Here is a 13,953-nt window from a genome sequence, read left to right as displayed (position 1 = left end):
TCTTTTCTGGAAGAATGTAGCTTGCGGCAGGTTTGGAGGTGAGATAAGTTGAATGCACAAGAGAAAACCTGTGGAAAAAATTATTTCACTCTGAAATATGAACAGGTCCTTTACGAAATATTTACACTAGATTGGGACAGGCATGCAAATAGAAGGATTGATAAAACTGATGAAGCAAGGGCTGAGTGTCTGGCAGAACAGAAGGAAAGAGATAGAAGCAGAAGAGATCAGGAACTGGATGCTCGGAGAGCTGAGCATCTGGCGAAACAGAGGGAAAGAGACAAAAGCAGGAGACATCATGAATCGGATGCTCATATGAATACAAACGGTTACCAAGATACGCAGTTTTTTTCGGTTACCTTCATAAATGGTTAAACTGGTGTGTAATGGGGAAAATGCTTTGAAAGTAAGGTACCATTGAAATGAATACAAACGGAATAATACAAGTTTCACACAAATTGGACCATGGATTACCAAGATATGTGGTGTTTTTATGTACCTTGAACTATTAGTGATCCAAAGGGTCACAGGTAGTCTAGTAATTTTCTAAATTTGATTGATTAATAATTTTTATAATTACTGCTGCTATTTAATACTGGGCTTTCAATTGAAAATAATTGAACTGTATGATTTGCTGAAAAAAAATAAGCATGAATATTTCATTGATAAATAATATCTGGTGCTAAACTTATGTTATTAGAAACAAATTATCAATTCCAAACCCTGTATACTGAATGAATGAGTGTTGTAATGTTCGGTGTTTTCTGAACCAAGATCAATCCAACATTGCATGCTCAATTCACAAGGAACCATGTTATTTGCATAACATGGTCAGCTCTGATGGAGCAGACCTGTCTATAATCAAAGCTATAACCACCCTGTCTTGTTCAGCCCCAGGTGAGCTTCAACTCATTCCAGATTGGAAAGCAGACATTAAACAATGATGATGAATTTATTAATGGTGTTCCAGCTTTAACCATCCATACTTTATTTTGCCTTTTTGATTAGTCCCAGGGCAGCTGCAATTGAAAAGATCTTAGATCAAAGGCATTCTAGTCACCACCATCCAATCTCTGGTTTTATTAATACTGAGTTGGCTTTGATTCAGCAGACTAAAGAAAGGAAAACAAGATGTGGCCATCATGTCTTTTACTGTTGTTGCCAACATTCAAGTTGTAACCATCTTTTGTTCTTATTGCTGTTTAGCCATAGGTTAGCTCAGATCATGCAGAGCTATCTTTGATGAAAGGCATTCCAAACTTGACTATCCTGTCTTTCATTAGGAGTTCATTATCCAATGTACATTTTTCTAAGATGACAAAATGTGATTAGAAGGAAATTTGGCTGCTATTTCTGCTATTAGATAGTAATTTAAAAAAAAGGGTACTCAGAGAAAGCAAACCTCCACCAAGGCAACACCAATGTCCTCTCAACGATTAGCCAGAGATAATTTTAAAATGAGAATATTTGAAATAAACTCAACTGCTCTCACAAACTAGAATACTAAAAATGAACCGGACTGCTCCCAAAAATTTAGTAAAAAACGGAAAATAATCCAGAATCCTTATCTAGTACTGGATCGATCCCAAAATCTAATCAGTTTGTGCTAGTCACGAGGTCAAACATCCCTGAAAGTTTCATCTGAATCTATCCAGTGGTTCTTGAGATATCGTGTCCACAGACAAACAAAACTGAAAACAGTATCTCTGCCTTCGCTAAGGCAGAGGTAATAACAAGGAAACACAAAATCACTTAAATTTCCCAGATAGTAACATTATGTGATACATAAAATATTCAACAAATATAAAATATAAGCAGCAAGTAAGCTGTAAACATACCAACATATCCTTTTGGCTTCCTTTTGTTGACAAACATTCTTCAGTTTTTTCCAGGTCATATTGTATGCATTCATATTTTCGACAAACAGACCTGAAAGAATTTAAATAGGGAAGTAAAACAATATTGAAATTTAAAATATTTGCATAGACACAAACAGGCACACACACAAATATACAAAATCACAGATTTTGTGTGTGTGTATGTATATGTATATATGTATATAACGTACTGATCCATGATAGAAAATTCAACAAAAAAAGTACCTCATCTGGTGATAGATAAATATTATTTATTTAAAGGTCACAATACATGTATTAAAGCATGACTGATAGTTTCATATTCTTCAGGCGCAAACCACATATCATAACAAACTAAAGAAATTGAATAATAAAAGAAATGTGTAAAAACTGAGAAGGCTGCATGTAGAAAATGCAGATAGTAAACAACAAAAAAAACAAACAGAAACTAAAATGTCAAAAATAAAAAGTAAAAGGTAAAAAGGCAAAAGCGCTATCCTCCTTAGAGCTTAAATGATAAGACTGGAAAGGTATTGAGTCAGTCAGGAATAGGTGGAATTTTCCAATTCTTCAAAATATATTTATACATATGCATGCAACCATTGAAAATTTTTGACCTGAAGTTCAACAAAGAGTTAGAGATCTTAGATCTGAACAGGTTTCAGCCAAACAAAGTCTATGTTTATTCGATCCATTCACATTGAACTTAATCAACAGTAAGCTTTTCTTTTTGTAACCAGTGAATATGCAAAGATTGTATCCTACATAAATGGATATACAATGTGGTGATGCATACTAGTGGGTAAACCACAATTTGTCAATCACATTATCAGATGTATAGACTACAACTGGGAAGGTCCATGGTTCAGTGCTTAGAATTTGATTCGTGGACCATGCTGTGTATTGTGTTCTTCAACACTTCATTTCACGTTGTTCCAGTTCACTCAGCTGTAGAAATGAGTTGTGATGTCACTGGTGCCAAGCTGTATTAGCCTTTGCCTTTCCCTTGGATAACATCTGTGGCATAGAGAGGGGAGGCTGGTATGCATGGGCAACTGCTGGTCTTCCATAAGCAACCTTGCCCAAATGTGTGCCTCAGAGGAGAACTTTCTAAGTGTAATCCCATGATCATTCATGACCAAAGGTGGTCTTTACCCTTTATATTACAATTAAGAAGTATATCATCAGATATAGGCGCAGGAGTGGCTGTGTGGTAAGTAGCTTGCTTACCAACCACATGGTTCCGGGTTCATTCCCACTGCGTGGCACATTATGCAAGTGTCTTCTACTATAGCCTCGGGCCGACCAAAGCCTTGTGAGTGAATTTGGTAGACGGAAACTGAAAGAAGCCTGTCGTATATATGTATGTGTGTGTATATGTTTGTGTGTCTGTGTTTGTGCCCCCAACATCGCTTGACAACCGATGCTGGTCTGTTTACATCCCCATAACTTAGCAGTGCTCCAGCATTGCCGCAGTCAAATGATTGAAGCAATTAAGTAAAAGAGTAGATATATCACAATTAGAGAGCATACTAATGACACTTAATTACCTAAACTCAGAGCAGAAGGAAATAAAATAACAGAAATAGTAAAATGTCTTTTCTTGTTTTCAAATAAAGTTTTCTTTACTTGGAAAACTTACCTTAAAGAATCAGCAAATGCCAAGTACTCTTTGAGTTGGTCTGCATATTGTTCTTCCTCCTCCAAGATTGCATCAACAGAATTAGCAAAACTAAATGAGAGAGTAACAGCGAAAAGCAAAAACAACAATTATTATTTTTAATAAATGTTGAGGATTCTTGATTATTTCTTTGCTAATTTATAGATTATTGTGGGGGATTGCTTATGATTTTTCAATGTATATTATGTGTGATGTAACAGTGTCATCAGGTAAATGTGAAGAAGGTGGGGGAGTAAGAAAGCTGTGGCTGTTTAGACTTCAGATCAAATCTGAACAAACCTATATCAAAAGCATTTTTACCTTGACCATCCCATCTTTTTAGGAATACATAGGACTACATTAACTAATGTGTCCCATCTTTATTCCAACAGTAGTAGATTTGGTTGCTATTTCTAACTGCTATAGTATGAGAAGCATTTAATGAAGAATTTACAGCTTACATGTGGGCATTTCAATTTGCCTAGTTGTATCCACACACACACATTTCACTTTAATGGCTAAGTCAGGAGAGGAAAGGCAATGCCCTACGATATTTTGCAGAGTTTCTGAAACTGGTAGGAATAGAGAGGACTTTGCTAAGACCATCCAAGGGTCACATGGTAATGTTAAATTGAGTGATGGATTAAACCAACATACACAAATATATTCAGAAACAAACTAAGTACTTATTATAGTAGGAGCTATGTGATCACTTGACCTGCTAGAAATAATTTAAAACCTCCTTTACATCATTAAACTGCCTTAAAAAAGAGAAGGACACATTGGATAATGTATTTCTAGATATACAAAACTATAGGATGTTCACATCTGGAACACCATCAGGGATGACTTAAGTTAAACATCAATACCTCCCTATAATATTACATATTTACTTTAGCTAATGGTAAACATTGCAAAAGATTCATAAATAGATCCCATCCTGTTATAAAATTTAGGCTATGTTTGATATTTGCAAAATTATGTAATGCACGGGCAATAGGTTTCTCTCTTTGATTGTGTCCTGAAATACTATCAAACAAATTTCTTCATGTCCTGAGACTGTATTTCTCATGTCCATAATGTACCTCAGAACACAGGAGCTCATGTAGCCAATAAATATCCAGAGAATATATTCCATACCTTTATATAGAATGTAGACACTGGCAAAGTCACACATGAACAAATGTCAAGCAATAGTAACTTACACATCCATATAATGTCCAGATCCCTTCAAGCCTTCACTCATCTCTTTCTCTAAAGAACTCCATTCAGCATAGACTCTGGCATAATTAGCATGAATTTTGTGAATACCATAAAGCCGGTCAGCAAGTTTCTGAATTAAAAAAAAATATATAACAATTAAAACAAGATATTATTAGATTAGTGTTTTCAGTTTTGTGGAAACCATTATCTTTTAATATGGAATTATTATAGAATTTAGTTAACACAGGTTCTATACTCAAGATTCTGGCATAATTAGCATGAATTTTGTGGATGCTCTAAGGCTGGTTGGCAAGTTGCTGGATTAAATAAATTAAAAAAAAAAATCAAACAAAAAACAATGATTGAATTGGTGTTTTTAATTTTGTAGAAATCATTATTAACATTCAATCATTGTGAAAGTTAGTTAACATAGGTTCTACATTCCAGATTTAAAGCTGATAGCTGTCATTTTACATTTGTAACATAAGTATGTTGTGATATTAAAGAACCACAACAACTCTCTATATAAGGCTTATGTCACTGTTTCTCATCACTGTTCTTTCAATGTGGATATTTTAGTTTCTCTTTTGTCATTTCCTCCCACTTTATCTCACTTCCCATTAGATATCTTTCTTGATCTTTTCTCTCCAGATCAACAATTTCCTGGATCAAACAACAATTCTGAGTTTTTCATGAAACATACAAAAAATCAGATTGAACATTATGAATATTATTAACCTTGACCAGTGAATCTCATCCTGTGGTCTATAAATACCTTAAAAAGCTATGGGTATAGCTTTTCATTTTCAGATTAACTAAAGAATCTGAAGAATAAAGGTGCATGGTTTAGTGGTAAGATGTTACACTCATGATCACAAAGTCATAGTTTCGATTCCCAGACTGGCTGTCCATTGTGTTCTTGAGGAAAACACTTCATTTCATGTTGCTCCAGTCCTCTAAGCTGTAAATAGGTAACCTTATGATGGATTGGCATACAAGGGCAAGATGGTGATGCAGGAGAAATTAACCCAAATGGAAGTCTTGCAAGCCATGTTTTGTATTCAACAATTAAAAGGATCAATATGTACAACACATACTGTGAATCCTAATTGGTTGGGATTGGTTGTCCAACTATGTTGAAGGTTGATTGAACAAATAAAATACAATAGAACTCAGACGTGCATATTATCATCAAAATGATAGCAATAATCTGCTTGAACTATTGACCACCATAAGGCAACAAGTTTAAAATCTCACTAATAGTTATCGTTCTTTTCCTAGCTGCTCATAATTCAAAGATGAGTGATTATTTGCAATAGGAGGGATATCTAAATGTACAGGCATTTGTTGCAGATAAACACAGATGTCTAAATAGGGGGGAAAAAACCCCATCTAATTCATGATATTATGTTGGGAAAATGGATGTAAAACTGCTATTGAGGTAAAAATTGTTTTCAAGGTATAAATTTTATTTTATTTTAAGCTAAAAATAACCACAAACCTGAAAAGCATATTATAACACTTACTGCTCTGATTTTCAGTATTGTTGAAATAATGGACTGAAGTTCATTACTGTAGTTTTTAAGCTCTTCAAATTGTCTGTAAACAAAATAAAAGGAAAACAATAAACAAACTCTCTGAACTCTCTCAACTGTACAAAAATCAATTTTTGCTAGGAAAAAAGATAAAACCAATTGTAACTAGAATGGTATTATTTTTCTTAACTTCTTTAAGACATAAACAGCAAAGTTGAGTGCAGCACAACTTTAAATGAGAATGTAGAGAGAGAAAATAACATACTAGAAAGGTGCTGGCATGACTGTGTGATAAGAACTTTGCTTTGCAACTGCATCGAGTTGGCTTCAATCCAGTGCCAAGGACTTTGGGTATTTGTGTTTGACTAATGTTTGAAGTTGACTAATACTCTGTGAGTAAAATTTGCTAGACAGAAACTGTATGGCAGCCTCTATGTGTGTGTGCGTGCGCGCGCGTGTATGTACACATGCAAGCAAACATGTATGCCATGTAAGTGAAATTGTCTTTTCACTGTCTCTACTTGTCTATAGATGAAGATTATAAAGAATATGTTCAAACGGCCAGTAGTTTTTGACATTTAAAGGCCAGTGGAATAGACATACTTTGCTAAAGAACAGGTAAAACTTGGCATCAGGAAAGGCATCTAGTTGCTGAATACTGCCTTCAAAAGTCTCATCTGACTCATGTCAGCATGAGAGAGAAAAGGTGTGAAAATGATAATGAAGTGGCATAGAGTCAATGTGTTGTCTATAACATATCTGAGGCTTATTTCTTGTAAGGTACTGATTACTCTGACACAAGATTTATCTAAATGACAAAATTTGTGGGCAAAAGTTATATATACTCATTTGAACTGATCTTAGTGCATAGTGTTCTACTCATTTTATCAACCCCAGAGTGGACAAAAGACAAAGCAGACCCCAGACGAGATTTTGAACTTAGAACAGGGAAAGATAAAAGATAAATACTGTAAGAAATTTAGTCCATTATCATGCTGTCTAAATCAGTTCCACCTCTCTTTACTGACAAGATATTTTGTTTCCTCTGTCATCTTAATGACAGAGGACCAAGATATGTGGTGCAGTACTATACTCTCAAGAAGACCTGCCCACCACAACAGAATTGATATCCTAAAACCAAAGTGTTATGTAAGAAGCTTTGGTGATGGCATCACGTGAAAAGCACCCAAAACACTTTGTAAAGTAGTTGGTATTAGGAAGGGCATCCTGCTGTAGAAATCAAGCCAAAGCAGACTATGGAACCTGGTGCAGCTCCAGGTCTTGCCAGTTTCTGTTGAGTCATCCAACCTATGCCAGCATGGAACACGGACGTTACATGTTGATGATGATGATAGTGATTTACCAATGGAAAAGCCTTTACATGGTCATCCTCCTTGCAAGAAAGAGCAGCCAAATCTTCATCAACTCACCAAATTGTTTAAAAAACAGGATATTTTAATAATGTAAGTGGGATGACTACATACTGAATGTCTTGATCACAGATTAGCTACATCAAGACACACATAAGACGACCTGCCGACTACAGCAAAAATATTTATCCTTTCTACTCTAGGCACAAGGCCTGAAATTCGGGGGGAGAGGGCCAGTCAATTAGATCGACCCAGTATGCAACTGGTACTTAACTTATTGACCCCCAAAAGGATGAAGGGCAAAGTCAACCTCGGCAGAATTTGAACTCAGAACATAAAGACAGACGAAATACTGCTAAAAGCATTTTGCCTGGCGTGCTAACGTTTCTGCCAGTTCGCTGTCTTACAACAAATATATTTAAGTAACAAAATGGAATTTACTTTGGTTATTACAACAACACAATATATTTATTTTAGAAAAAATTAATGAGAAACATACACAATTGGTTATTTCGAAGAAATTTCATGTGTGCTTTTTGAGGTCTATAGAAAACACCATTGTGGCTCTTTACTAATTTGTTTGATCTACGATCAAAGGCATTTCTGCCTTGGCAAGCCCATCCTATATTTCTTCTGGGCAGTGCATATCAATGATTACAGTATCCAACATATCCCTCCCTTTTCTAGATGATCAGATGTAATTTGAGGGAGATACAGTTCTTAATTCTAGTAAGCTGAATGACCACATAGAGGCTCCTTCATAAGCTCTTATTTACAAGACAACTTACCGGTCTGGTCTTTTAAGTCGAAAGGCAGCACTAAGACTTTTAATTCTAGATTCAGCCTGAAAATATAACACAAGTGAAGGATTAATATCTAAATGCAACTACAATTATGCATATAAATGTATGAGAACTGTACTAACAAAGCATTTAAAATTTGATATCTGCAATGACATATATAAGTATATGAAGAAAACAGTACTGTCAAAGCGTTTAATATAACTGGTATCTATAATGTGTACAAGTCTGAGAAAACTACTGTCAAAGCATTTAAATTGCTTTAGTGGCTCTGTACTGAAGGGATTCAACCAAGTTGAATTAAATAAATGCATGAAGGTAATATGATATATTTAATTCCTTCAAATTCAGATTCACTACACTAACAAAGGAATATTGAATACTATTGACTTCTGGCAAAATGATTCTCTTTCTTAGAATAGAAATAAACAACCAATAAATCAGTAATTTAATACACTGATACCCAAGAATTCTGTGAAGAGCAGAGCTAACAGAATCATCTAAACATACCTACAAACATACACTAATAAGAATGGTCATATGGGATAGTGATAGCGGTGGTTAGTCTAGTAATCCTAGTAAATTGTTGTTGTTTAACCTCAGGTCAGTTTTCATTAAGAAGATCTATGACCATAAGCATACCAGCCTTGGCCATTCTGTCTATTTTTGTTCAGACAGGGTATATCAAGAACTACATCATCTTCATTTAAGACAAAATGATCTGCTATATATAGTAGGTTGAGCAAGCAATAAAATATTTCTCATTGGTTCATACTGAATTGTCATAGCAGAAGGCCCTGTTTTCATGTCATAATTCAAGAACAGGCTCAGGAATCAAAACCACAATCTTATGATCATACGTCCTACACCCTAACCACTAAGCCATGTGTTTCCATATGTATGCTTGTAGGTATGTTTAGATGATTCTTTTGTCTTTCCTTTTCACAGAATTCTTGGGTGTCAGTATATTAAATTATTGGTCTATTGGTTGTTTATTTCTGTTGTAAGGAAGAGAACCATTTTGCCAGAAGTCAATAGTTGAATAATTCATCCCTTCTTTCTCCAAATTCAATGTGAGTAAAGTGTCATAGACACAAAAAATATAGTGACAATGAGAACATGAACTGGTAACCACTTTGCTGTTTGATTAAACACAGAAACACAATAGCATTTGATTGTTTAAATTGTCATAGAAAATGTAGATTGCTGCTCAATCCACAACTCTGTTAGAAGTGTGTGAATCTTGTTATAGTTAAGTGTCTAAACTGGATTGTATGCTCATGCATAAAGGTTTTGTGTAGTAGATGTACTCATCAGTGAGTCTGAAACTATGTGGATATAGTTAGTCTCCACCATACAAAACCCTCAGATGAGGAAATAATCTGGTTTATCAATACATACATGTGTGTGTGTGTGTGTGTGTGTGTGTGTGTGTGTGTGTGTGTGTGTGTGTGTGTGTGTGTGTGTGTGTGTGTGTGTGTGTGTGTGTGTGTGTGTGTAGTACAGTTTTGTATTTTTATATGAGGGGCAAGTATGGCTATATGAAGCTCACTTTCTACTATGTAGTTTTCAGCTGTCTCACTGCATGGCACCTTAGGTAAGTATCTTCTGCAACAGTGCCAGGCTGACCAAAGCCTTGTGAATAGATTCTGTCTCACTCAAGCAAGTATGGAAAAGTGAATGCCAAAATGATGATCATAAGTGTTAATTTACTTTGAGTGCCAACTGATAATATGTAACACAGTACAACTTGGTACACAGTCAGGTTCTCAGCAGCTAAATTGGCACTAATGCCAGGTGAGGAGCACTACGGGAAACTCAGCAGGACAAAATCAAAATCTGCCCGAAGGATGGATGAACCCAGTGCAGAGACTAAATAACTAGTAATAATGTGGGTTATATAGAACTACCTGAGATAGTGAACAAGAGCACTGTAAGACCACCTTAGGAGTTATAGATCCCCACATTTTGTCACAACATCTGTCTAAGAGAAGGGTAGTTAGGGTTCCTTAAACATTGTATGGGTGACTTGTCTGCTGTTTTGCAGGTAAATCCAAGAAGACAAAAGATCAACGAGTACACTGAGAGAAAAACAAGCTATGGTAATCAACTTTTAGGTGGTTTCCAATATACTGGATTTCAAGTAGCCACCTACAACTGAGATGAAGTATTAGATGTGCTGGGTCATGCTAGTCACTGGACCTATCACCTTCATAGTGAAGATTAACGACATTGGGAAATGCACCTCCCAATGTCATTATAAGGCTGCTTCTGCAATATCTAACATCTTTCTCTCTTTTTTCAGCTCCACCCCAAGTACTCTCATCCACTCTTATATAATGCAAGGAGACATGTATCTCCTCTACAACAGGAAACCTGTTCTGACCCCTTCTTTCATAACTTAAAACCTCTTATCACCTAACAAAGCTGTCTCCCTCTCTCAGGTAATAACAATCAGTGAAAGGAGATCTTAGCCATGTGAGCTACATAGTAATCTCACTACACTGGTGCCATGGAAAACGCCTCCAGAATACTCTGTAAAGTGGTTGGCATTAGGTGAGGTATCGACTCATAGACATCATGTCAAAACAGAACAGACATTGGAGTACAATGTAGTCCTCAGACCCATCAAATCCTATCAAACTGGCTAACCTATGCCAGCATAGAAGATAGATGATAAAAAGAATGAGGATTTACCTTTTTCTTATGATAAGACATACAGATATATATTTTTATTTTCATGTATCACTTTACAAAAAGTAAGGATGCTATGGACATGACTTGGTATTTGACAAATCAACAGCAAAAATTACATAATTAGAAATATTATGTTAAAGAATTTATTTTCACCTTGCTTTGAAACTCAGTTGCATAAGCTAGTTCCTTCCATCCAGAATCCTGAAAGGAATAAGAAAAAATATAATAACAATGCTATGAAATGTTTAGTGATTTGAGACATGAATAATGATATATAAATAAAGAAAAATTGTTTATAAAAAAATCCTTCTCCATAACAAATTTTAAAAAAGAATTTAAATATTTTACCTGTCGAAGAAAGCTAACAAACACTTTATCAGCACAGAGAGTTGGATGCGATGAACAACGTAGTAGAAAAATCTGAAATAGCAAATATAACTGAATTATGCTAATCTAGAAATGCATTATCAAAGTGTTATTGCATAAATGTAGCTGAAAATTACATTGGAAGTTGTCCTTTTAATTAAAAAATAACTACTAGCTCACACACACACAATTAATTAAAAAATGTAATAAGTCAAGAAAGAGTTTTTATAAGTAAGTTGCACTATCTAAAGCATAAAACAATTTGCTAGATAGAGATGTATGATCATATAGCTAGGGTTTGAATTAAGAAAATTGAATATTTCCATAGTCTTTCAAGTATGTAGATTAAAATGGCTGGGTAAGTTGAATGTAATTAATGCTTAATTTAAACTCCCCCAGCTTCGTGATTAATGCAAAACAAATGTGAATGTGAAAGAGAGAGAGAGAGAGTTTGAAATTGTTGATGAATGAAAGTTTGTCTACCAAAAGCTTTGTCGTTTGGGGTGTTTAGTTTAGAATGACATTGGTGGGTGTACTGTCTCAGATACATGAAGAGTACCCCAGTGTGGAATATAGTTGAATCTTGTATAATAACAGTAAGAGCTGAATAGGAAACACAGATTTGTTGAGACAATTTTTGGAGATGTGTGTGTAATTGCTGTGGGTGGCCAGCAGCAATCATGAGGCCATGTATTTGTAGGTAACATGATGGATTATTTTGGTATAAAATATAGCAAACACTGATTTATTATTATTTCCTCAAATCAATAATCTAAACTAGTAAAAATTGACATTGTTAGCTCCAAATGGGAGAGCTAAAATAGAACCAATTATTTTGAGAGAAAGGATTTAAATCCACCAACCTCTAGAGCTGCTCTTCTCCTTTCAATAAATTCCAAGTTGAATTTATCAGATGGTGCATTCTGCCAGAGAAATGTTGCCTAAAAGGAAAAAGATGAAGTAATATTCAATATTTAGCAGGTGTCAATGACAGAAATATTAGTTTGAATCAACAAAGGTAACACTTAGTTTGCCATTTTGAAGTAATTTCTTTAATACTCCTGGTATTATATTACTACTTACAGGTCTACATATATTTTAGTTTTAAGTAAATATATTCTTATAGATAAGCTTTTTTCATAACAGTATATTGCAGAAAAGTTCTTTTTTTCTTTTCTTTTTTTTTGTGGCAAAGTACATGTGAAACCTAAACACTTGTAATGTGCCACTGTCAACAAGTGTCTTAAGTTCATCATCACTGCTGTGGATAATTCCTTGACTTGCTAGAAACAACAATGGAATCTTTGTTAAATTACACTTCACCAGCTTAAAAAAAAGACAAGAAAGTTCACATTGGATAATGTAGTCCAGGAAACATGTTGGAGTGCTCAATTTGGAACATCTTTGATCACAGGTCTGTATAATCAGAGCCGAATAAGGTTAAACAACACCATCATGTTTATGATGAATTCATATTGAAAAATTTACCATGAGAAACAATATCTGAGCTACAAACCTTTTTTTCTGGTAAAGGTGGGACTACAACTTGTGGGTAAATTGCTTCTAGATAATTCCTGATCAATTCAAATTCGCTGTAACGCCTCCACACTGAAGTTGCCCCATCACCAAAACCTTTCATTTCAGGGTCAGTAACTCTGCAAAGTTCAAGAGAATATCAATTAATTTCATTAGCCAAAAAGTTTGCACATGTGCTGCAATGAGAGTACAAGGATCTCTGATTGGAAGGCAGTGCATAAGGAATAGCTGAGACATCATAAGGGAGAAGTTTGTTTGGAATGATAGATACACCTGACTTCACTGAAACTAAAAAGGAAGATAGAGAAAGGCTACTCCTAAAAATTGTTAAATGACAAGAATGCATGAAAGAGATGGCCTACTCAAAATAGAACAAAGAGGGACTAGCCATTGAAGTTGTGAACCATTTGGTCAAAAGTATGAATGAGGATATGAAAGCAGGGAAGGCAGTTAGACCACCAGGAATATTTGCTGAGATTCTTAAAACATATGGCAAAGCTGGTCATACTTTAATCACAAGCAGTTAATTAGAAACATATCATACCCAGTAACTGGTGAAGCAGCATCATTATCAACTGCTACAATGGTGAAGAAGATACTAGAGAGAGAGGGGGATATATATATATATATATATATATATATATAGCGAGAGAGAGAGAGAGAGAGTTGATTGACCAGATGATGAAAATTAGGAAGAGAATTAACCTAGAAGAGATGTACTTCAGATTTATGGCAGGACAGGATATCATTGTGGTCCTTTTCCTACTGAGGCAAATGCAGGAAAAACTTAACAAGTAAACCATTCTACCGAGCTTTGCCTACTAGGAAAAGTAGTTTTGACAGGGTTTCATGATGTACAGTCTAGTGGTCATGAAGAAAACTAGGGATAAATAAATGACTTGGTTTAGCCATGCAAACCATGTACGAAAG

The 13,953-nt window shown here is 35.1% G+C and overlaps 1 protein-coding gene across 1 annotated transcript in view; it reads right to left on the bottom strand.

Annotated features, from left to right (window-relative positions):
- The window catches only part of LOC106879918 (sorting nexin-4), a 32,757-nt gene that overhangs the window by 2,992 nt on the left and 15,812 nt on the right, over nt 1-13,953 (bottom strand). The window contains exons 3-11 of the mRNA XM_014929669.2: nt 13,004-13,142; nt 12,351-12,428; nt 11,470-11,541; nt 11,275-11,322; nt 8,413-8,468; nt 6,246-6,318; nt 4,722-4,849; nt 3,499-3,588; nt 1,839-1,929 (exon numbers count right to left, since the gene is read on the bottom strand). Coding sequence (XP_014785155.1) covers nt 1,839-1,929; nt 3,499-3,588; nt 4,722-4,849; nt 6,246-6,318; nt 8,413-8,468; nt 11,275-11,322; nt 11,470-11,541; nt 12,351-12,428; nt 13,004-13,142 — 775 coding nt within the window. The remainder of the gene's footprint in view (nt 1-1,838; nt 1,930-3,498; nt 3,589-4,721; nt 4,850-6,245; nt 6,319-8,412; nt 8,469-11,274; nt 11,323-11,469; nt 11,542-12,350; nt 12,429-13,003; nt 13,143-13,953) is intronic.

The sequence above is a fragment of the Octopus bimaculoides genome, chromosome 4, assembly GCF_001194135.2.
Source record: "Octopus bimaculoides isolate UCB-OBI-ISO-001 chromosome 4, ASM119413v2, whole genome shotgun sequence".
In the NCBI taxonomy this organism is placed as follows: Eukaryota; Metazoa; Mollusca; class Cephalopoda; order Octopoda; family Octopodidae; genus Octopus; species Octopus bimaculoides.
This window is presented reverse-complemented; position numbering and strand designations above follow the sequence as displayed.